At 38.7% G+C, this 23,652-nt stretch overlaps 1 protein-coding gene across 1 annotated transcript in view; it reads right to left on the bottom strand.

Annotated features, from left to right (window-relative positions):
* Positions 1-23,652, bottom strand: part of Mrps27 (mitochondrial ribosomal protein S27) — an 89,581-nt gene that overhangs the window by 5,628 nt on the left and 60,301 nt on the right. The window contains exons 5-9 of the mRNA XM_005328964.5: positions 11,512-11,626; positions 9,226-9,304; positions 7,286-7,401; positions 2,727-2,829; positions 125-267 (exon numbers count right to left, since the gene is read on the bottom strand). Coding sequence (XP_005329021.3) covers positions 125-267; positions 2,727-2,829; positions 7,286-7,401; positions 9,226-9,304; positions 11,512-11,626 — 556 coding nt within the window. The remainder of the gene's footprint in view (positions 1-124; positions 268-2,726; positions 2,830-7,285; positions 7,402-9,225; positions 9,305-11,511; positions 11,627-23,652) is intronic.

Raw genomic sequence — 23,652 nt, 5'->3', positions numbered from 1 at the left:
ATAAGTACACAAATATAAAAGTAGGGGTAGGGGAAAGACAAAACAAAAATCAAAGCTCAACTTATCATGAGTCACAAAGATGGCTGAATCTCAGTGAGTATGTTCTCAGGGCTGAAGAACATACCGCTTCTCGACACAGCTTTCTGTCTTCTGAGGAAGAGGCCACTTTCTCCATCACTTGAAGGGCTCTGTCAAGGTAGCCTGGTTTCCACATCAGAGGCATGTTGTAGTACACAGCTCGTAGCCCATGCTGCAATTCCACCTTCCCTGTGGCCAAGAAAGGACAAGGAAAAAGGCTCAGCATGTCTTCCCACTCTGAGACTGAAAACTTGGAGGTGCTAGTGAGTATTTGCCTTGCAGTTCTAGAAACACAGAAGGATCATTTCAAATCTGCACCGACAGCCTTACTTCATCCAGTGTCCCGGTGATATTTCAGATAGTTCTTTAGCAGAACTCACCTTCATAAATTTAATACAAAATTGTGTGAACCTGTTTTTCTTCTTTTTCTTTTGGGCTGGTGGAGTATGAGCTTGCATGAATTATTGGGCTGAGGGAAATCTTAATACTGAAATATCTGCCTCTGAGCAGGGCTACCCTTAAAACATAAGTCAACGGAAATGCTATTTTTATTTAAGACCAAAATCTTTATTAGAAAAAGAAATTTCCCCAACTTTCCTACAGTGACAACTTTGTCAACAGCTGACAACTTTCTCTTGCCAGGAAATGTGCGACATTTTTCAAAAAGTGCCAAAACACCCAATCGACTATCTATATGGAGGGGAAAAATCTAATTTTCCCCCTTACTTTAGGTGAGGGCCATCAATTCTGAAATCATAGAGTACTGGGGATCCTTTTGGATATTAGGACATAAAATTCCCCTTGGAACCTCACACCATCAAAACTGGGGCTGAAGATGTGGATGTGGACAACAGGGTCTTTAGCAGTGAGAGAGGCTGTCTGTACAGCGGAGCAGAAAACCTCTCTACACTAATGACCAGTCACCTTGAACTGCCAGGCCTTAAATCCACCTTCGTTTATCTTTCCCAGGAAGGAGGATTTGGGAAAGCTATAGTAGGATACAAATAGACAAAGCTTATCAGGTGACAGCTAATTTTAGATCTTTAAGGTGCTTGGGGCTAGAGGCAGCAACATTCTAGGCCACTGCTTCTTCCAGCAGGGTTGAGCAGGCTGCACTGCACACAATCAGTGAGAGCAAAGCGCTCTGATCTGATGGCTGCCAGTCACGATGCACCAGGGCATCTGCTCGTGAACAAAAGCAAAGTACATTTTCTTAGTTCTGCCAACTTCCTGAGAAATCCACACAGTGTAGTCATCCTGAATGCTAATCTGAACACAAAGGAAAACACAGGTAAATCAATACCAAAAGTAGGTGGCAAATAAGGGAAAAACTGTTTAAAAGAGTGGCCAACCCTTACTAATTTGATAGCCAGTCTGATAAATTATGAACTACCTCTTTCTCAGTTTATGTTAGAATCAGCATCCAAGAATGCCACACTATGTTTTGTTGGCAAAGATCAACTTCCAAAGCAGTCAAACTGGGGCTGGGGATGTGGCTCAGTGGCCCAGAGCTCGCCTAGCATCTCTGAGGCAGTGTGTTTGATCCTAAACACAACATAAAAATAAATAAATAAATAAAAAATAAAGTTATATAAAAAAAGTAGTCAAACTGCTATCAAGGGAAGGGGGTTTCCTGGAGGCCTAACTACTTAAGAGAGAACGGAAGGGTGATGAACTAACAAGCATTTAATAATCTCTATAAACCAGGACACATTTAAATTGAATGCTATTTGTCCAGATTCTATACAACCAGGACTGCTGAGGCCAATCCTCTCAACCTTCTGATTTTCAATGCAATCAGGGGTCCAAATGCCAGCTGCTATCTCACCACACTCTACAATCACACTGTACCAGTGGGCAGCTCTCTGCTTCTCCCAAAGGGCTAAGAGTTATACTTTCTGAGTTTCTCTTCCCTCATCTGAAAACAAAACCAAAGACAGTTTAACCCTAACTCTTAATTTCTTTCCTCCTGCACTTCATGGCTGAAGAGACAGGAAGAGTTCTTTTAATACGGGGGGGGGGGGGGGGGGGAGGGGGGAAGATTCGATTGGTTGGCTCTCCCTACAGGGTGCCAGAGCTTGTGCCCCTCAGTGGTAGAGGCCCTGGGTTTGATCCCAGTATTGCAAACAGAAAAGGAAAAAGAAAAATAGAATGAATAAGAACTTCCCTTTCTATTCCCCTCCCTCATGGTGATTAACCAAATATTACCTACAGCCTCCAGAACCAGTTCTGACCTTATGCCATACCTGAAGGCTATGGAGACCTTCTACTTTTATGTCTAAAAATGAAGGTTATGTTGGGCCCAGTGGTGCATACCTGTAATTCCAGTGGCTCAGGAGGCTGAAGCAGGAGGATCACAAGTTTGAGGCCAGCTTCAGCAACTTACTGGGGCCCTAATCAACTTAGTGAGACCCTGCCTTAACATAAAAAACAAAAAGGACTGGGAATGTAGCTCAGTGGTAAAGTACCTCTGGGTTCAATCCTTAGTACCAAAAAATAAAAATAAGTAAATAAATAAATAGATGAATTTTTAAAAATGAAGGTTATAGTAAGAATTCTACTAGTAAGTTCAAATCAAATTAAAATTTTACTATGAAATACAAGAATGTACCAAGTGTATCCATGAAGAATAATATACATAAGCTTACCAAGAAGTGCATAGCCATACAACTGGGAACTCAAACCCACTGAATTCTTTTGTTTTAGGCCTGGAAGTAATAGGGATGCACCAAAGTTCCTCTCTTCTTCCCACTGCAATAGAACATACCAGATCATGGTCCATGTAAGCACTGAACATTTTTTACAAAAATGTGACTTTTGATGAAATGGAGGAAAAACATGTTATCACATTAGATAAATATCACAAAATAAGAAAGTTATAAATATTATAACCCAATTTTGTAAATAAAAGCTATGTGTGTTTAAAGAAAACTACAGACCAGAAGTAACCTATACGTTGACAGATTTCTGAGCAGCAAAATTAATGAGTAACTTTGATTTTCTTCTTTGTATTCTTCATTATTCTCCAATTTTTTACAATGAATAAGAGTTCCTTTTACAACCAGAATAGCAAAACAAAACAAAAATAAAGAGTTCACTCTGGAGTTCACATTGCCTTGAGGCCATCAAGGAAGATTCCACAAGCTGTCACTCAAGGGGCTGTGGCATGATGAGCAAGCTTTTCACTTTTAAACAACTCAGCAATATGACTTCTCCTTCACAATGTTAAAATAAATAACACTCTTCAGTCGCCTTTAGATAGATTTGTGCCTCTTAAAAACAAATTAGGCAATCAGAAACACTTAGTTATTGTTTCTTTCAACCCAGGGTGCAAAATTATACTTCAATAAAACTGAAGCCTTTTGAGACATGGGGACATAAAGTGGGGGCAAAATCACAAGTGTTGCTATGCCTTTCAGACACTAATAATAGTAGTGATGGGGACTCCCTAGAAACACAGGCCAAGGAGAACCTTGGCAGCTCCTGAGACAACGGGAGATGTGACCTCAGTGCCATGAGCACACACTAGCTAGACCTGCAGCCTTCGCCCAGCTTTGAAACACACAGAGGTTCAGCTGCCCTGCGGGAGCATCTGAGCTCAGGGAGGAAGCAAAGAATGATCAAGGTCCACAGGCTGCAGCTACCACCAGGTATGAATGAGGCGGCTCAGGTGTTCACAGGTGCCCAAACTTCTGGACTGTAAACAGCCTTCATGCAACACAAATGCCAGTTCTTGAGGTTTCCTAAACCTTTGAAAACAGCAGAAACCTTGGGAGAAAAACACCACCATCCTCAGGTCCTTCAGCAGCAGAGAAGTAAAAGAGCTGATAATTAAGGATCAGGTCATTTTATTCCCCCAAACTATTCTAATTCAGGAAGTTTGATTATCCCCGCATGCCTGGCTTACTTGAACATCCCCCATCCCCAAGGGAAAAACAGGAGCTGCAGTATCAGTACAATAGGGTTGAAGCCAAAGGAGCACTGAAGCACATGACAGCTATCCTTGTTGGGCTAGGGATCAGGCAGGTGGGAACGGTGACTGGGACAGTGATATAGGTTGAGCATCCCTAATCTGAAAATCTGCAAAGCTCCAAAACTCAAAACATTTTGAGTGCCAACATGACACCACAGGTGGAAAATTCACCACCATGAAACTTTGTTTTATGCATAAAATTACTCAAAATATTGTATAAAATAGCCTTCAGGCTCTAAGTAAAGGTGTATATGAAATATAAATGAAGTCTGTGTTTACACTTGGGTCCCATCCCCAAAGTACCTTATTATGTATGTTCAAATATTCTAAATCTGAAAAAATGTGAAATTTTTCTAGGCTCAAGTATTTTGAATAAGGAATATCCAATCCATATGGTGGATTAATTCAGGTGCTATTTTACTAGCGGCCTCAAGGTTTTCCCATTTTATGCTTCTGTCTCTCCTATTAATACCAAGCAAATCCTCACTGCCCTCCTCCCACCCACTTCACAGTGAGACATCACAGAGGAGTTGCTTATACTTCTTGTCTCCTTTCCGTACCTCTAAATCACTTTCTAATCCATTTCAATTTGGATTCTTGCTCCATATCTGCATGAATACAAAGGTTATAATTTAATGTCTTTATGTCTCTAAATTCAATAATTTTTTTTTTTTCACTAGGAATTGAACTCAGTGTCTTCTTACCAACAGGCTACATCCCCAGTCCTTTTAATTTTATTTCAAGACAGGGTCTTGCTAAATTTTCCAGGCCTTGGATTCTTCTGTATCAACCTCCCAAGTCTATGGGATTACAGGTGTGCAACTGCAAGAATACTTCATATTTCAATGAAATATTTTTATTCCTCATCTTACTCTTCCCTCTCAGAAGCACTCTACATTGTAGATCACTCTCTTCCTATGGATTTTATGGTCTAATACATTCCTGATTTCTCCTCTTATTTTAATTTTTAATTTGCACATGGTATTATGGGGTAGAGCACAATAATCAGATAAATGCATACAACATTGATTTTCCTTCCTTTTGCGTGATAGATCATTTGAAAATATATGGATGTATAATTAATCATCAAAACTGTATCTACAGTTCACATCTTTCCATTAAGCCTCCAATTTCCCTCATGAAATCTCTTAACTGTTTCAAAAGCATCTCAAATTGCAAGATGTTCAGAGCCTCATAAAATCTGGTCTTGCCTGGTGCAGTGGTGCACGCCTGTAATTACAGTGGCGTGAGAGGCGGAGACAGGAGGATCGTAAGTTCAAAGCCAGCCCCAGCAAAAAAGTGGGGTGCTAAGCAACTCAGTGAGACCCTGTCTCTAAATAAATACAATATAAAATAGGGCTGGGATGTGGCTCAGTGGTTGAGTGTCCTTGAGTTCAATCCCTTGTATCCAAAGCCAAAAACAAACAAACAAAAACTTTTTCTAAAGTTCCCTTGGCAAACATGGTGTTCATTCTGTCCAGATGACTCAGAAACTGAAGAGAAAATAACTGACCTCTGCCTCCCCTTCCTCCACATCTAGCTCCTCTCCTGTTATTTACCTCCCAAATATGTCCAGTGGGCACTGACTCCATGGCCCTCTCATTGCTACATGACCATTGTCTGTTGTTCAGTCTGCATGGGAGTCTCTCAGCTGGCCTGACCATAGTCACCTTTGTCCTGCTCTTACTCACAGTATAGACAGAAGGATCTTTTCAAACACAAATTTGATTTGTTACTTCCTGTGCTCAAAATTTTTCAATGGCTCCTCACTATTTTTAGGATAAAAACAAAACGGCCCACCATTGGCCTCTGTCCTCCAACTTTATCTCACTGTATCCTCCCTCCATTCCTTCATCTTCCTTCAGCCGCTTTCTTCTCACCATGTTCTTCCTGCCACAGGTCCTTGGAACATGTTATTTCCTCTTTTTAGACTGTTCTTTCCCCTTTTTAGACTGTTCTTTCCCTCTTCAGTGTAAATTCCCACTTGTCCTTCACATGTTAACCCAAGAACTAACTCCTTAAGGAAACCCTTCCTAACCAATTTAAGTTTAAAATATAAAGAAAACTCCCTATATAAAGAAAACTCCCTACAAGATAGGCCTTTCATAGACTTCTTCATAGTGTTTATTATGGTCATATTTTTATATTTGCATGTTTGTTTTGTTTCATTTTGTTTTAAAATACTAGACTGGAAGCAGAAAATCTTTGCTCACCTTTGTATAACTGGTACTTGGTAATGTGTGGAAAGAATAGATGCTCAATATATATTTAATGAATTAATAATGAATGGGGTGCATGCCATATGCTGTGACACTCATCCTAATAAGATATAACATACCATAAATTCTTTAGAATAGGAGTTGGACTAGACCACCTTTTCAGTTCCCACCCCCAACAAGATGTTTTGATGTTACATCTTAACATTCGATGTTAAGAGCAGACAGTAGAGCCACAGTGCCTGGCTTCATACTGTGTGGCTGCATCACCTACCAGCTGGGTGGTTATTCTGTAACACCTCTATGGCCTAGTCTTCTTATCTGCATAGAGTGAAGATGAGAGGCACTAATACAGTTAAAACACCAAGCACACAGTCTGGTGTAAAATAAGTGCTACTTAAATACCAGTTATTGTTATTTCTATTGTTACTTAGGATAAGAACAAACAATGTCTAAACCCTAATTTAAGAGCAAAGACCAAAAGCTTGACATTCTGAACTTTCTAGAATACAACTGGCCTAGAACAACTTTAGAAAAATACTGACACAAATCAAGTGGCATTTAATTCCCTAGGTTATAGTCAAAGGTAGCTGCCCACCTGCTTCCTTGATAGTCCATGTCCAGCTCTTATCAATGACCCATTTCTGAATGTCTGAAGTCATTCTACATAGGTTAAGTTTCCTATTATTCACAAGGGGCTAGGGATGTAGTTAAGTGAAAGAGTGCTTGCCTGACATATAAGAGGCCCCAGGTTTGATCCCTAGCACTGCAAAAAGCAAAACAAAACAAAAAATAAAAACAAAAAAATTCTAAAACAAATTAAAAAACCAACCAAATCCTCCAAAACATTCAGTTCCATTTTGTTACAAACCAGTAACTAGAAGGTTCAGAAATAAACTCTTTTCTGATCGTGCAAGGTCACATCAGATACCTTTCCCTAGACTTCCTCTAAGTAAGCAACCACCACTTGCTCTTTCCTAAAGCTTTCAGTACCACTTTTTTAGTGCGGATTACTTACACTGAAGTCTGTCTTCTTTTCCAGACAGTGGTATAAAACATACAGGGAGAGAAGCTGGGTGGAAGGCACTTCAAAGGCTTCTTGCATCATGATCTCAAAAACCACAGATAAAGCATCTGGGTAAGAAGATAAAAGTGAAAATAAGTTGTAGTAACATCACCAAATCTCTTAACAATAAATACTTTTTTTAAAAGTGGAGAATAGAGCTGGGTGTGGGAGTGCATGCCTGTAATCCTAGCAACTGGGAAGGCTGAGGCAAGAAGGTTCTAAGTTGAAGGCCAGTGTTGGCAACATAGTGAGACTCTTAGCAAATCAGTGAGATCTTGTCTCAAAATTAAAATAATAAAAAAGGGCTGGGTATGTAGTGCCATGGCAAAGCACCCCTGGGAAAATAGGTCTTTCTCAAGCCTTTAACTTCTATTGTACTTACTGTACAATATGAAATCAGGTGCTACTGCATCAACATGTTCCAGGACACTGAATAAACCACTTCATTTCTCTTGGTAATGATAAAATGTTATTTGCCCTAAATGCTTTTAAGAGATCTGTTGACAATCTACCAAGATAGTACAAATGAAAATGCCTTGAAAATTGTGGGGCAGAATTAAGCACTGCGGCATACAGAAAGGAGATGCATCTATTTTCAAGGTCACCCCTGACAAGCAGGGCAGAGAAGCTGGGCTGCTAGCACCATTCTCTGCACTGGTACCTTTCCAGTGAGGCAGAAGTAGACAAATGCCAGAGGAAATCCCAAATCCCAAGTGTCATTTCAAAGACAATAGAAAACTGATCAGTATAAAAGGGGACAGTAAGATCCAGTTTTAAAAGACTTGAAAGAAGGAAAGGAAAATGCTCATTCATAAATTATAAGCCCCTGAGTATAACATACAACATATTTGTTTTCACATGCAAGCTGGTCATAGGAGAGCAGGCCTTGAGCAATTCTTATTTTCCCTTGATATTCTACAACAGATAGAAGCTAAGAAAACCAGTTTCAAGTAATTTCCATTCCTCAGTTATTTGTTGTTAAAATACAGAATGCTAATATTGGTTTAAAATATAACGTCTGCACACATCATAAGTATAGTAACTATTTTCAACTGAGTTAATCTGTTGCTTTTGTATATATTCATAATTATCAAAGTTAGCATGATTTGCAGCTGCTTCTGGCCAGCTGCACATTGTCAGGGTTCTAAAGGAGGCCATAGACATGAATATCTATATTCTTTTTGCAAATGGGGAAACTGAGATAGGCAGGCAAACCAGGAAGTCATCTAGTGTGAGCCTAGTAAAATAAGGACTTGGAAGAGATTTTCTTTTAAATAAACAAACTAATAATATTTTAGAACCCAAGGCCAAAAATCTGTTTAAAAAAAAAATCCAAGTTCTGCCAACTGTTCCTTACAGAATTCAAAATTACACATGCATATTAAATCAAATTTACTTTATCCTTTATTTATATTCTGCATTTCAAAAAGCTTAGGTAGTAAAATTAGATAAACCTGTATAATTAACATTTCCTCTGTAGTCATTTATGTATTTATATTTCCTATCCTAGATGAGTGAGGATCCCAGCTACTTGGAAAGCTGAGGCAGGAGAATAGCAAGTTCAAGGTTAGCCTAGGCAATTTAGCAAGCTCTGTCACAAAAACAAAATTAAAAAAGGTTTAGAAATGTAGCTCAGAGGTAGAATGCTCCTGGGTTCAATCTCCAGTACTGAAAAAATATATTTCCTATTCTAACAACCATTAAAAAAAGGGGACAATATTAAGCTTTTTTGCCTAAATGACAATATTTACATGAAAATTTTCTGACTAAAAGAGTGATGTAAAGAGATGTCATTAAGAAACTAAAAAGTGGAAAGTGCTTGCATTTATATATTTCCCTTTAGAAGCTGAAAGCCCTATAATAAATAACTGAATCTGGGTTTAGTTTCCTACCTTTGTAATTTTCTTTCTTTATGAAAGAATCCATCAGTAAATTGAATGTAAAGTTATCTGGAAAAATTCCGTATTGAACCTGTAATATAAATGAAAATAAAGGTGAAAAAAAGAAGAACACATCCCAATTTAATGCAGTCTGTAATAAATGCCTATGTATTATTCAGGATAAAATGTGTCACCATTAGCTTTAAACCCTATGACGATCATTTTACAGCATCTGCTGACAGTGAAACAGAAGCTGTGACTCATGAGGTTTGGTAATTAGAACTGTTGGTCAGGGTGAGAAAGTTGTGAGTGGGTGTCTGATGTAAGACAATTGATATGTGAGAAAGCTCAATTCTAACACCTTGCCATAGCTAAAAACAACATAAAAAGAAAAAATCAAATACCCCCCTAACTGGTTCAGTGATTTTTTTAAAGTATGAATAACAATGCAAAAAATAGATTCTCAAGAGAAATATACATTGTGCAGCATATTCTGGTTCTTGGCCTGGCTTTTAAAGACCCAAAAAAAAATGTTAGCAAATATTTGCTACTAACCAGCCTCCTGGGATATTGTACTTTTAAGCAGCTGAGTATTTGAGAATCAGATATACAGACACTTTAAGAATAAAATTCTAGGGATAAATGTGAACTCTTTGGCATCTACCTCAGAATTTTCTAGGAGTTCCTAAACCATACAGATTCCTAAGCCTCAGATCCACAGAATTTCTGGAACTAGGCATAGAAACCTGAAGCTTTAGTGAGCATCTTATATAATATTCATGCACACTCAAGTTTGACTACCACTAATCTAGATTGTAGTTGCACATTTATTTTACATTCTTACTTCAATAGGTTAACAATTCCCCCAACCCCCCTCTCCATTCTTCCCTACCAGAAACACCCGAGAAAGTTTTCCAACTACACTCACTGCCTTGGGAGGTACTGACCCCAGCCTTTTAAACCCTAACTGTGAAACACTGCGGAACTAACTTGCTGTCACTGGTGGGCTGCACAGGATGCCTCAGGTGTGCTAAATGGAGAAATGTTTAAAAGTCACTGTTTTAAAGGTTGTATCTCATGGGCAGGATCTGTATTTCTCAAAACACTCATCCAAATTAGCACTAATCCCTAGGCACAGAAAAAAACCAAACTATCTTAGGATGATAAATCATTAAAGCTGAAAAAGACCTTATAAATCAACTGATTTGTAATTCTCAACCCTCATTATAAATTAAAATCAGCTGGAAACTTAAAAAATAAAAATATTTATGAGGGATGAACAGGCAGAGCACAGTGGATTTTTTTTAGGGCAAATTATCCAGCATAATGCTATAATGGTGGATATATATCATTGAACACTTTGTTGATAACCAAAAATGCATACATTAAGAATAAACCTTAGTGACTTTGTGTGATAATGAGGTGTTTGTCAATGTAAGTTTGTCAATTCTAATAGATGTACTGCTCTGGGGCAGAATTTTTTTTTAATCTTTTTTTATCAAAGCCTGGGGCAGAATGTTAATTATGTGGGAAGCTAAGTATATATGGGGACAGGAGACATATGGAAAATTTCTGTACTTTCTGCTTAATTATCTGTAAACCTAAAATTGATCTAAACACTTATTTAAAAAACTAGAAACCATTAAAACAAACAAACAAACCCCACACCAATGCCCAGACCCCATTAAGAACAATTAAATTAAATTCTTGGGGGCAGAGATAAGAACCTATACTTTTTAAAGATTCGTGGATGACACTAATGGGAAGGCAGAATAGGAAACCACTGATTTAATACAACTCGCTCAAATTAGAGTTGAAAAAACAAAGACCTAGATCCTCATCTCAGGCTTGAGGTCAGTAGTCAGAGAATGCAAAGACACAGGATGAAATATCTAGGAGTACAGTCTTTAAAAATAGTATAAGATAAGTTTGAATACCTTTGAGATGACACACCAGCAAAACTGGTCATTTTCCCTTTATACTTTATCAAAAGGAGCTAGGCAAGAAATCCTAGGCTTAAGGGTAAAGAATGAAATGACCACCAGTACAGAGTTGTTCTGAGTGAACTATCTTTCAACCTTTACCTGTCCTTTCTTGAGTCATTATGCTTGGAAAAGTATCAGCTACAGAAAATTTATTTATAATTTGTTTTGTTGATTACACTCAGCCCCATTTTGAAAAAGCATCTGAGGGGAGATAATTTATAAAAGTTATTTCTGGTACTATTCCTTGCTGTACTATAACATGTACAAACTCCATATCCTCTTAACTCAGGAAATACTCCAGGAAACTACTCACCTTATTTACAAGGGTATACAAAGCTTTGTCTTCTGCACCATATTTTAGACACTGTCTAATCCAAGTGTGGATAGTCCAATCTCTTAGGTACCAGCAGTTGGGACTATGTCGAAATCTAAATAAAGCACAAGAAGAAAGAAAACTGATGTCACCTCTTAAATGTCAGTATCAAAATACATCTTTCATCAGCAGGTCTTCTCTTAGAAATTTACTCAGTGCACTCAATGTGACCAAAAGTTATAGGTCAAAAGATGATATAAATTTGAAGTTGAAACTCATTAATTATAAGTCTGAAGCAGGAAAGAGGAGGCAACATAATAAATAAGAATTTATAAAAAATTTCATTCCTGCCGGGCGCAATGGCGTACACCTGTAATTCGAGCAGCTCGGAAGGCTGAGGCAGGGGGATTGTGAGTTCAAAGCCAGCCTCAGCAAAATCGAGGCACTAATTAGACGCAGGGTCTCATTAAATACAAAATAGGGGTGGGGATGTGGCTTAGTGGGCAAGGCCCTGAGTTCAATACCTGGCATTAAAAAAAAAAATCCTTATTTAGTACCTCTGCTTCAACATTTTAATATGATATTTACAAGACATTATTTGGAGAACATACTCTATTAACCATGGCAGTATGTAAATACAAAGGAGATGTGAAGCTGATGCTCATATTTTTATAAGTTTTAAAGCAGATGAGCACAAAAAAAAGAAAAACAGAAATTTAGAGAAGAGGAGGAGGAAGAGGAAGAAGGAGAAGAAGGAGGAAAAGAAGGAGGAGAAGAAGGACAAGCCAATTTGAACTTTCATGTCCTTCATGATCCACAACCCACCATCTTCTTCACAACTCCATTCTAGCCCTTTGGTCTGTTTCTTCTTGCCTCCTCAGCTCCCTAGTGGTTCCACAAGTTCTAAACAGCTGAAGATGAGGTGTGCACCAGTCCAACAGTAAGATGGACTTACATGGAGCAATACCACAAAGGAATTGGGAATGCAGCCCTTGCCTCAGTGCACATACATTGCTAACACCTGGGTGGAAGCTGCTTCTTGCTCCTCAGGCTCTATGACAAAAAATCAAGCTGGAGTAGAGCAAGGAATGTGAGGAGGCTGTATCCAGGGCTTTGTACTCACTCTTTTTGTTAATCTGTTTTGATTAGGATGGATTTTCCTATCTCATATCATGTCTTAAGTTCCCACATGGGCTTTTAACCATCAGGAAGTAGGGTGATCTCTGGGTTCCACAAAAATTAAAATTCTTTTCGAGTACTGGGACTGAACCCAGGGGCACTCATACAGTGAACTTCTTTCTTAGCCTTTTTAAAATTCTGAGATAGAGTCTTACTACGTTGCCCACTTTGCCCTTGAGCTTGTGATCCTTTTGCCTCAGACTCCCAAGTAAGTAGGATTATGGTGTGTACCACCAGCCTGGCTCAAAATCTTTTTTAAAAAGAAGGAATGACCTAGCATTGAAGAGGCTCTAGGTTCAATTCTCAGTACAGACCAAAAAAAAAAAAAAAAAAAAAAAAAAAAAAAAAAAAAAAAAAAAAAAGAAAAGAAAAGAAAAAATAAACAAACTTGGAGTTAAAGTATTTTGTGCCATATTCAAGAGTTGAGGACACAGGCTAATACTAGCATTTTTAAGAGGCTGATTATTCAATCTGCCACACGCTCTTTCCTGCCATCTGCCACTGGGATAGTTTTGTTCTGAATAGGTGCCAAAGTAAAAGCTGAAAAAAGGAGAGGAAGTGAGAACTAGTATTTAATTTAGGCTATTTATTAGTTCTCTGGTAAGATGTTTGGCAAAATAAGATCTGAAGATGTTTTACAGAATTATGATCATGTAGCCCTCCCCAGTTTTTCTTATTTCTTTTTCTAATATCTTAGTTTTGGCTGGAAAATGTCTCTTTCATTATAATTTTTCTCTTTATAATTAGCTCTCTTAAAATCTGAGAGATAAAAATATGTCAAATTAAGTTCATGATTAAGAGTTCCCTGACCAGAGAAAAGCATTGTGTAGGTGCCCTAGATACAAGTTCTAATGAGATCTTCTGAATAGAAACCACAAAATACAACTTTCAGTATTTCATGTTTTCTCTTTCATTTTCAAATCAATAGCTGAACTGCTTGATTCCTTTTCCTTGTTACTCTTAAAATTTTGAAAGTGTAAGATGTACTGGCCAGTCGGGCTTGGTGGCACATGCTTTTAATTCCAGTGACTTGGGAGGCTGAGGCCAAGGCTTGAAAGTTTGAGGCTATCTGGGCAACTTAGTGAGACCTGTCTCAAAATAAAAAATAAAAGGGCTGAGTGGTAGACCACCCCTGGGTTCAATCCCTAGCACCACAAAAACAAACAAGTGCATTGGCCAATGTAGTTTCTTTCATTTATTCTTTAACATTTTTGTGGTTCTGAGGATTAAACCCTGGGCCGTGTGCATGCTAGGCAAATGTTCTACCACCTAGCTACATTAGAACCAACTTTTATATTTAAAGGAAAAATGTCAAGTGCAATATCAGGTGCATGGCCCCTATGATAGTGATACTCCCTTGGTAAACTCCCTTGGTAATTAGGGAATCAATTGACTTGCTCCATGTGACTTGGGCCTCACAATTCTTGGTCCATAGATTTTCAGTGAATAAAAAAACAGCTTCAATCAACATTAGTATTAAATGCTATTATGTACTGATGATTTTGCAAACATCTATAGTATGTATAAGGAATAGTAAATGCCCCATATGAGGCCTCATTACAAAAAGAATATACACATGCCAGGTGCAGTGGAACCCAGCTGTAATGCTAGCAACTCAGGAGGCCAAGGCAGAAGGATCAAGTTCAAGGTCACCCTCAGAAATTTAGTGAGACCCTCAGAAACTTAGCAAGACCCTGTCTTTAAAAAAATAAAAAGGGTTGCTGGTAAAGTTCAGTGGTACAGTGCCCTGGGGCTCAATCCTTGGTACCAAAACAAAACAAAACAAAAAAACCCATACACATGTATTTAACAATAATACAAGGTGGGGAGTAAAGTGCCAGAGACCAAGGGGACCACTAGATGCTAAAGGATTTTTGTTATAATGGTTTTTAGATTTAATCTATTTTTCATTTTAAAACAAACCAAAATTAAAAATGCCAATTTCCTCCTTTACCCAAGTACTTTAGAACTAATCCTCATTTTCAACCTAACCTTCTGCCTTAGGATGTCTCAGTGACCAACACTTTTTGTTGCTGAACTTTAACGCAGACCTATGACTATTCATGACTATATCCAACCAAAAACCTCTTATTCATGATCAGCAGGTTATTTTTAGACTTATAACAAAGATGACAGTGAGAACCTAGCTATAGACCTTTAAAGCTCAAATGAAAATTTATGTAAAGCCATTTGTTAACTTTCTAAGGCAAACTTCAACACATGGAAGAACAGAAAATAATTTTCTTCTCAAAAGTCTTTTCTTCTCACACTTTATTCTTAGAAGTCTAAAAAGAAAGATACTCATAATCATCTCTGTATAGTAGCCCTTGAAGAGGTTTATCAGGATAGTTCAGGCATGGCTACCTGTATGATCTCTGCTCTCTAAGACCTAACAACAATCCATATGACAGCAAATGTAGAGGACGTTTTCAAGCAACTGCCAACAGTATGTCAAATTAGGAAATGAGCGGGGCTGGGGATGCAGCGTAGTGGTTGAGCACTCGCCTAGCATGTGCCAGGTTTCATCCCCACTACCACAAAAACAAACTCACTTTAAATCAGGAATAAGAATCAACATACACGTATATGAAACATGCTGCCCAAAGTGCAATTCATGCATTTCCCAGTCAGGCAGCAAGTAAACTCTTCTCTAACCCCCAAGCAGTGTTAAAAAGAGAAATTAGGGAACTTATGTGAGTAGCTATATGGAACATAAACCAGAAAAACACTGGGCCAAGTAAGGGTTGAATTTTGGTTGGTGAGTGGGAAAAATTCCAGGGTCAATAACTTCATAAGCAGTTCACATGGATAAATGTGGGCCCTTTTCTAACTCTCAGTTCTGCAAGAGGCAGGTAGACTCTGGATGGGGACCTGGCCTGGATCAATCTCTGGACTGCTGGCTGAGCACTCTTACTTTCAGCCAGGAGAAAGGCAATGAGAGAAGAACACAACTAACACATTGAGTTTCCAATTTGCCTGCAAACAGACTAGCTTTTGTTCTTGCCTGCTCCGACCACCAGCCTGGCAGATTACAGACGGCCACTGTAGGAGTCCCCTCTGTGCCCCATGCCATCAGCTGTTGGCTCACCTCAACAAAAGCTTTATTATTGCCTAGGACAGCAGACTGCCAAGACAGGCAAACCGTGAGTGTGGAAAAGATAAACAAACGCAACCTAAATAACCCCAATGATGTGTTCATGAAGGCAAGAGCCACTCTGAGTTTCCAGCTTATAAAATGTGGGTAAACTTAGAACAATTCTAAAGACCTGTGTATTTCTTGGAGGAAGGAAGACAGATGGAAGAAGTGCACGCCCCAGCTCTAGCTCTGGTTCTTAAAAATTGGTATCCATGGGAGAAGAGATCTCTCCCCAGAGTGAAGTAGGGTTTCTAGGTGAAGCCAAAGCTTGCCTAGGAAGCCCAATCATGGCCAACCAATGCCAGGAACTGAGAAGCTTCATCTCTTCTCAAATCAGGTCATTTGTAGAGCTGTTCAGGGCATTGGCCTGCATTCTGTTTTTGACAACTGATGCCGCCAGAAAGGCAGAAGTGCAGAATCATTGCCTGCAAAATGGACATGGGAGTGGAAGCTTTGGATATTTTAACATTTTCTCAGAAGAGAAGGGAGGTCATTAGAGGTCAAGAATGAAAAGAGGGGATATAGCTTGGTGGTAGAGCACTTGCCTAGCATGTGTGAGGCCCTGGGATCACCACCACCACCACCACCACACACACACACACACACAACACTGTCTAAAGAGTGAAAAGAAAAAATACATTTATAGAAAGACCCTTACAGGGTGTGAATGTCACAGGGGATTTCTTATTTCAAATTCATCGTTTACTTTTTTTAAAGTAGGATATAGGGGCTGGGGATGTGGCTCAGTGGTAGAGCACTTGCTTAGCATGTGTGAGGCACTGGGTTCAATCCTTGACACGACATAAAATAAATAAAGGTATTGTGTTCACATATAACTAAAAATATATTTTTTTAAAAAAGTAGGTATAGCTATTCTACCATGGGGTTCAAATGAAGGTTTATTACTATTGAATGGCAAAAGTGGCAATGCTCATCTAGGATCACAAATAAAAATGCTCCAGGCTGAGCAGGCCTCATGTACAAATGCCAGACAGAGCCTGGAGCCCAGCAGCTTCACCACTTAGCTGCAACACTGCTTCTTCCACATGAGTGAGCAAGCTTTCCACACTGTTTATCTGATTATGACAGCCACCAAGCTTAGCCACACACATGCAGCTTTCCTTCTTCCCTAGTGAATTCTGTATCCTGTGGCAACAGGCTTTCCAGATGGGAACCTCAGCCACTGAGCTGGGTATATACGGGGAAAGGAGAGGGGGGTCAGGGTAGGAGGAAAGCAAGATTGCCAAGAAGAAAAGCAGCTGGCTCTAAAGCCTGTAGTGAGGACTGGGAACGCTATCAATGAAGCAAGTGTACAACTGTCAAAAGGGTTGAGTGCTTCTTTGAACCAAAGAGCGAGAGTCATGTGACTAAACCAGAATCTAATTCAATCATTGCTACCCACTTTCTCCTTCTAAAAAGATAATTAAAAAGATAATGACTTTCTTTCTTTTCATCCTGTCAGAAATTCTGGTTTCAGAATTGTTAGTTTCAAAAGTAATAATTATTAGTAAGCCCCAACTAACAATCAGTATTATTGACTAAAATCTTTTTGCTGCTTTAAATCCCAAATTTATTCTCTCCCTCCACCCACTCTCTGGGTACTGGTCATTGAACCTAAAAGTGCATTAATACTGAGTTACATCCCTAGTCCTTTTTATTTTGAGATAGGGTCTTATTAAGACGTTGAGGCTGGCCTTGAACTTGTGATCCTCCTGCCTCAGCTTCCTGAGTTGTTGGGATTATAGGTGCATCACCACACTTGGCTCCAGATTCTTAAAGAGGAATTTCAGTTAATTTCGATTTTCAACAAACATTTATTGAGCCTGCACTAAATAAATGCACCAAATGCCAGAACTACTCCCCCCATAATCCACCAAAGGTCAATCAGTCTGGCCTTGAATCTTTTCAATTAATTTACTATCTACCCCACAATTTAAAGAAATAACTGTCTTTCTTTAAAAATATAAGATACACCCACATATTAAAAATCCTTAAAATAAAACAAAAAAAATGATAATAGAAAAATTTTATATATATGCTTGTGCTTGGGGCTGAGGCAGGGCCTTGAACATCCTAAGCATACAACCTACTACTAAGTATACTCCAGTCACATATATTTGTAAGTGGTGAAAATGCAGTAAATGACCAAATTTCATCTTTATATTATAGAAATCTAATATTTTTCATTTTTAGGTCAGATTTACAGAAATACAATGGACATACAATGACATGCATACTTTTCAGTCTTGTAGTTCTACATGTTTTAGCAAATGCATCCAGCTGAATGGCCACCACTCTAATCAAGACATGAGAAGAGTTCCAGCATTCTAAAAATTCTGTTGGTAGGTTTACAATCTATATTCTGGCATTTTCCAAAAAAGAATTTGAAAAAAAATTAAAACCCGGTTTTCAAGTAGTTTTGAGTTCTATATACAGTCCCTAGACCTTCTGGTATCCCTGCTTGCCATTCTAAAAAGGGTGATAAGTAAGTGGATTTTAAGTAGAGAAGAACACAGGCATAATATCCTGCAAATGCGAAGTGCTAAATGAATGCAGCATAATAACACATTTTTTGAAATGAAGATGGATAAAAGAGGGACTTGTTAGATATCTGAATCTGAATTTGTCAGGCCCAGGGCTTAAAAATGAGGCCACTGGCATCTCACCTGGAAACACACTAGTGTACTATGACATAGTAGAAACTACTCCAGGAGAAATACACCTAGTCCCCATGTCCTCCCATAGTACAGAACTCAATCACAAATGGAACACACATGGTCAAATCATTCTCTCTTCTGTTTTGTCAGATCTACCTTTCTCAATCCAGGAGACATATACCTTATTCATGAAATGTGTACTTACCAAGTAGCCACCCTGTGGTAGGCACAGGGTTTTATATTCTATCCCTGGTGATCTATCAATTTCCTCTAACTCTAATCTAAAAAGACATCTCTCCTTTTCTGATACAGGAAAAAAAATTACCCATAGTTGGACCCTTAGTCGGTCTCAGTTGCTCTTTCTCACTTCCAAGGTATATGAAGGAGCCAGTCAGAATGAAGCTGGTTGCTTGTTGCCTGAGGCCTGGAACATGACTTTATTAGCCTTTAAAAGCCAAAGTATGTGGATAAACTGGGAAGAGTGTTTGTGGGGAGAATGGGAGAAGAAAGAAGTATTTACAGATTATTGAGGGGCCTTCCTTGTGATGGTACTAAAAGCAGAAATGGCTGTCTTTGTGGCCACCAACTGACAGTTAGTGAAAGTGCACCCAGAATCCCCTGCTGGGACTTCTTTGGTCACTCTGAAGATGCACACACACTGGCTCACGGTTAGGTTCTGGGCTAGGAACAGTCCCAGCAGGCTAAGGCTGGGCTAACAGGAGAGGGCCTTTGGCTAGGAACAGCAGGAAGTTGAGAAAAATTAGATCTTAGAACTAATCCTCTTTAGAAAAGCATATGAAGTTTTTGGATTGCCTGATTTAGGCAGAGATAGGGAAATATTTTTGGTTTTGAGTAGGAAATCTATGAGCCATGAATAAACTAATTTCAAAAAGATATAGATATTTCGTGATGTCTACAAAGGCTCAGGCTAAAAACTCAAAGAGTTTCTGTAAAATTATGAATCATGACTAAGACAGGAAAATAACATATATCCATTAATCATTAGTACATCTGACTAATTTTGAGGGAAGGGAAGTGAGAAAGGAAAACAAAGGAATAAAACAGAAATAAAATGCAGTATTTCTGAGGTATTCTAGGCTTAGTGAAGTTGTGAGGATTAGGTCTGCCACAAGAGAAATGAGCAGGAAAAGAGCCTGGCCCAGGAGATGCAGCACTCCCATATGAAGCAGAGAAGCAAGCCACTTTGAGAAGATTTATGTGTATTTGTGTGAGATTATGGATTTCTTTAGGGGTGTTTCTGAGGGAAGAGAGGCTCAGCACTAATCTGGATTTCTTAAGAATAAGATTTTTTTCTTTTAAATAAAAAGCATCTCAATGTTTTAAAGATTCTGATTCTTTTATATATTAAAAAGTCGAATCTCTAAGAATTTTTTGTTTATAGCAAAAGTAAGACTGGACATTGGACTTCCTTCCAGTTATACAACCCACAAGTTCAGAGCTAGTTTCTATTTCTGTAATGCTACTGACTCCCCTATTAAGCCTTTAAGCTCTTAAAAGGCAGGGGACATGTTTCCTATCATTTTGTGTCCTACATCTGTAAGTGCTTGATAATTTGGCAATGCTAAGATTTATAAATATCAATAATGTATATTGAAATTCATGAGTATTATTTATATTTGAAACAGTAATCCACTTCCAGTTTTGAAGTATCATCCTGACTATGATTCTAAAGAATAATGACCTTATATCCACTCATTTAAATACCAGCCAATAACAAGTTTCTATTAAACCAGCACAATGCAGCAATACAAATTAAGTGAATAACAACTTGAAGTCAAACAAGCTATCATTCATTTCATATCTGATTCTACTCTATTCCAGTAACCTCCATTCCCCCACCATGTGAATATCCTGCCACCTACTTCGGAAAGTAGATTATTATGGGGATAGCAGAGCCTGTAAGCTGGCATCTAAAATTTTAATATGCAATGATACAATCAAAAAAAGGTAAACTCAAAGTCCCTCAAGTACATTTAATTATTATTTTTGAGGTACTGGGGTGCTCTACCACTGTGCTATACCCCAGATCTTTTATTTTTTGAGACAAGGTCTCAAAAAGCAATGCCTCCACGTGATTTAGGACTATAAAAACTGTGAGTAAGAATAAACCCTTTTTCTTTATAAATTAATTACCTCAGGTATTTGTTATAGTAACAGAAAGTTGACTAACACCATGACCCAGTGACCTATGTTCTGCTCCCAGTCCCCATTTGCTTTCTTGTGTTGCCCAATGGTTAAAAAACAAACAAACAAACAAACAAAAACCAAAAACAAAAACAGAATGACTATATTTACTAGACAATTCCTCTAACTAACCAAACCCAAACTAGTATTTTAAAATGAAACTGACCAAATGTAAGCTTCAAGTTGTAAAAAGGCTAAGGGCGGTATTTAACAATCATAAGAAAGAATGGTTATAAATTTTGAATATGGGAGAGCTGTTTCTTTAGAAATAAGCCAATACAAAGGTCTGAGTTCATCTGTTCTGGCTGGTGAATTTTCCATAAAACACCATGCCTCAGCAAAACAAAAGCTCTTAGGTTGGCCCAGAAAAAGGGAATGAACAATTTGAAAAACATCTTTTATTGCCTGAGAAGATTAAAACAATGTCTAAAAGTGCCAGGAGAGTTGCCTCAATGTGACTACAGGCAGCTTTCCAAAGTCCCTCTGCTTTTCTAAGTATGAGTCATAGGGAAAGAAGAGAGAGCTCCTTGGCAAAAATACAGTCTTTCCCTCCCTTGTTCCAATCCTCCACCTTCACCCCTTTTATATTATAGGGGGGAGGGGGAAGAAAGAAAGAAAAAAAGAAAGAGACGAGGAGGAGGAAAAGGAGAAAAAAAGAAAAGGCTTTGGTGGGTAATGGTTAAACAGATTCCAGACAGGCTTAACTGAAGAAATTTGAACACCAGGGAGGCAAAATATCATTGCAGAAGTGTCTATTGTTTGCCATTGTGAGCCACAGACACAGGGAGGCATCTTCTGCATCCTAAAAAGGGCTGGGCTCATTGATCATATGTCAGATCATGGCTGCACTCTGTGGGAGGGGAAGAAGAAATAAGCTACGAAAATACCTCTGCTTCCCTTGCTTCCTAAACATCATTAGCTCACAATGCTGGACAATTACACCAAGCAGGAAGGGGTGGGGCTTGTCCCTTGCAAGTGCATGTTAAGTGGAATTTCAAGCATGGCAGCATGGAGGCCGTCTATCCTACAAGTCTGCTACAACCCATGCAGCCCCAGGAACAGGTACAAGTCTCTTCTCATTAATTTCAGACATAAATAAATAAATAAATAAGTAAAAAAAGTAGGGAAGCTTTTTTATTGTCTTTCTCTTTTTTAAAACATTGAATAACATCAAGGAAAAGCTGAATATTAAACTAGAGAAAGAATAGTTCTACCTGTGGACCTTATATGGAATGACTTCTTACAACAAAATGAAGCATCTGATGAGGGCAAAGCTGCTCTCCTCCACTTCCACTCATTTGTCAACCTACCAAATCAAGGCATCATTTATGCTGGGCACTAAGTGACAAAGATGAATAAATGTGTTCTTTGCCTGCTATGAAGCTGGATTTGCATTATTAAAAATCAAGCATTTTTTGGATCAGCTACAATCTTCAAAGATCGTTTTGCAAGAATCATAAGCAATTTTTAATTTATGCAACATTAAAAAAATCAGGTCAGTAGAAACATGAATCTAAATTCTTCTATCTATCTATCTATCTATCTATCTATCTATCTATCTATCTATCTATCTATCTATCTATCTATGTGTGGGGTGGCGCTATATTTAAAATAAAGCTGGACTCTCCTCCTTTCACTTTCCAGAGGAGGAAAGTTGATGTCTGCCATTTTCATGCAAGTTTTGAACCTGGGTTACTTTAAGGTACATGTGTTTTTGCTTTTGCATTCAAGGGCCTGACTGACGGAGCTGAGCCAAACCACATAACGTGTGCTTCTCCAGGGGCACGAGATCAGGGACAAAAGCAACAAAATGACTGTTGGCTCAGACATGAGGGAGGACTGACTCCACCTTTACAGTGGAAACTCAGAGGCACCACCACCACCAGGAGCTCTCTATTGAAGCAGAACCTGGCTCTGACTCACTTATTGACTTGGCTAAATAATTTATCCTAAGAAGTAGTTTTGTCATTCATAGTAACCCTAAATCACTGGGTTATTATGAAAATTAGGCAAACATTCTGACAACTTCTAATCCTTTTTGGAACTAAGGAGGGTAGAAATATTCACATATATTATTACAATAGTCTATTTGATTAAGTGCTCGATGGCATTATATCTGGATCTGGCATTATATCTGGATCGGTGTCCTTTCCAAGGCTAGGTGTATTAGTCAGCTTTCTCCTTACTACAATGAAATAGCTGAAGCAGGCTGCTTATGAAGTAAAGGGAGGTTCATTTTGGTTATAGCTCTGGAGGTTCAAGTCTAAGATGGGGTGACCTTATTGGTTTGGTGATGTCATAAAATTATGATGTGAACATGTGGTGAAGCAAACAGTTCACATATGGAACCAGGAAACAGAGAGAGGCAGAGCTAAACTGGATCCCATGATCTCTCTACCCAACTTTTTTCCTCCCCCCCCTTCCCTGTGCTAGTGGGGATTGAGCCCAGAGTCTTCCATATACTAAGCATGCACACTACCATGGGGCTATTACACCAGCAGCCCCAGAATGCCTTTTGAGGATGTTTCTCATGACCTAAGGACCTCTCACTATGCCCCACCTCTTAAAGGTGCCATGCTGGGGACCCACTGTTTTGGGTAATAAGAGAATTATTAAGGTACAAGAGTTGACATTAGATGGAACTTGTTCCTACATTATAACCTCAGGAAACTGACTATGGAGCCTGTTCTGTAAAATGAAAATAAAATGGTACCCACTTCTAGATTGATATGAGGATTAAGGAGATAAAGCATGTAAACTGCTGAGCACAATGCCTGGCACGTGGTGATTTCAGAAACACTGGACAGAGCAGCCGATGTAGTCACATGCATAGGGCCACGGAATTAAATGTGAGCTCTTAGGACTCTTCATCTATATGGTAGATGGCTTACTGAGTGCTGGGCACATATATACATCAAATGCCTGATTGCTATTAGGCACAAAGTAGGAAGAACAAAGTCAGAA

The sequence above is a fragment of the Ictidomys tridecemlineatus genome, chromosome 1 (assembly GCF_052094955.1).
Source record: "Ictidomys tridecemlineatus isolate mIctTri1 chromosome 1, mIctTri1.hap1, whole genome shotgun sequence".
Taxonomy (NCBI): domain Eukaryota; kingdom Metazoa; phylum Chordata; class Mammalia; order Rodentia; family Sciuridae; genus Ictidomys; species Ictidomys tridecemlineatus.
Note: the sequence above shows the minus strand (reverse complement) of the source record. Positions and strands in the feature narration are given on the sequence as shown.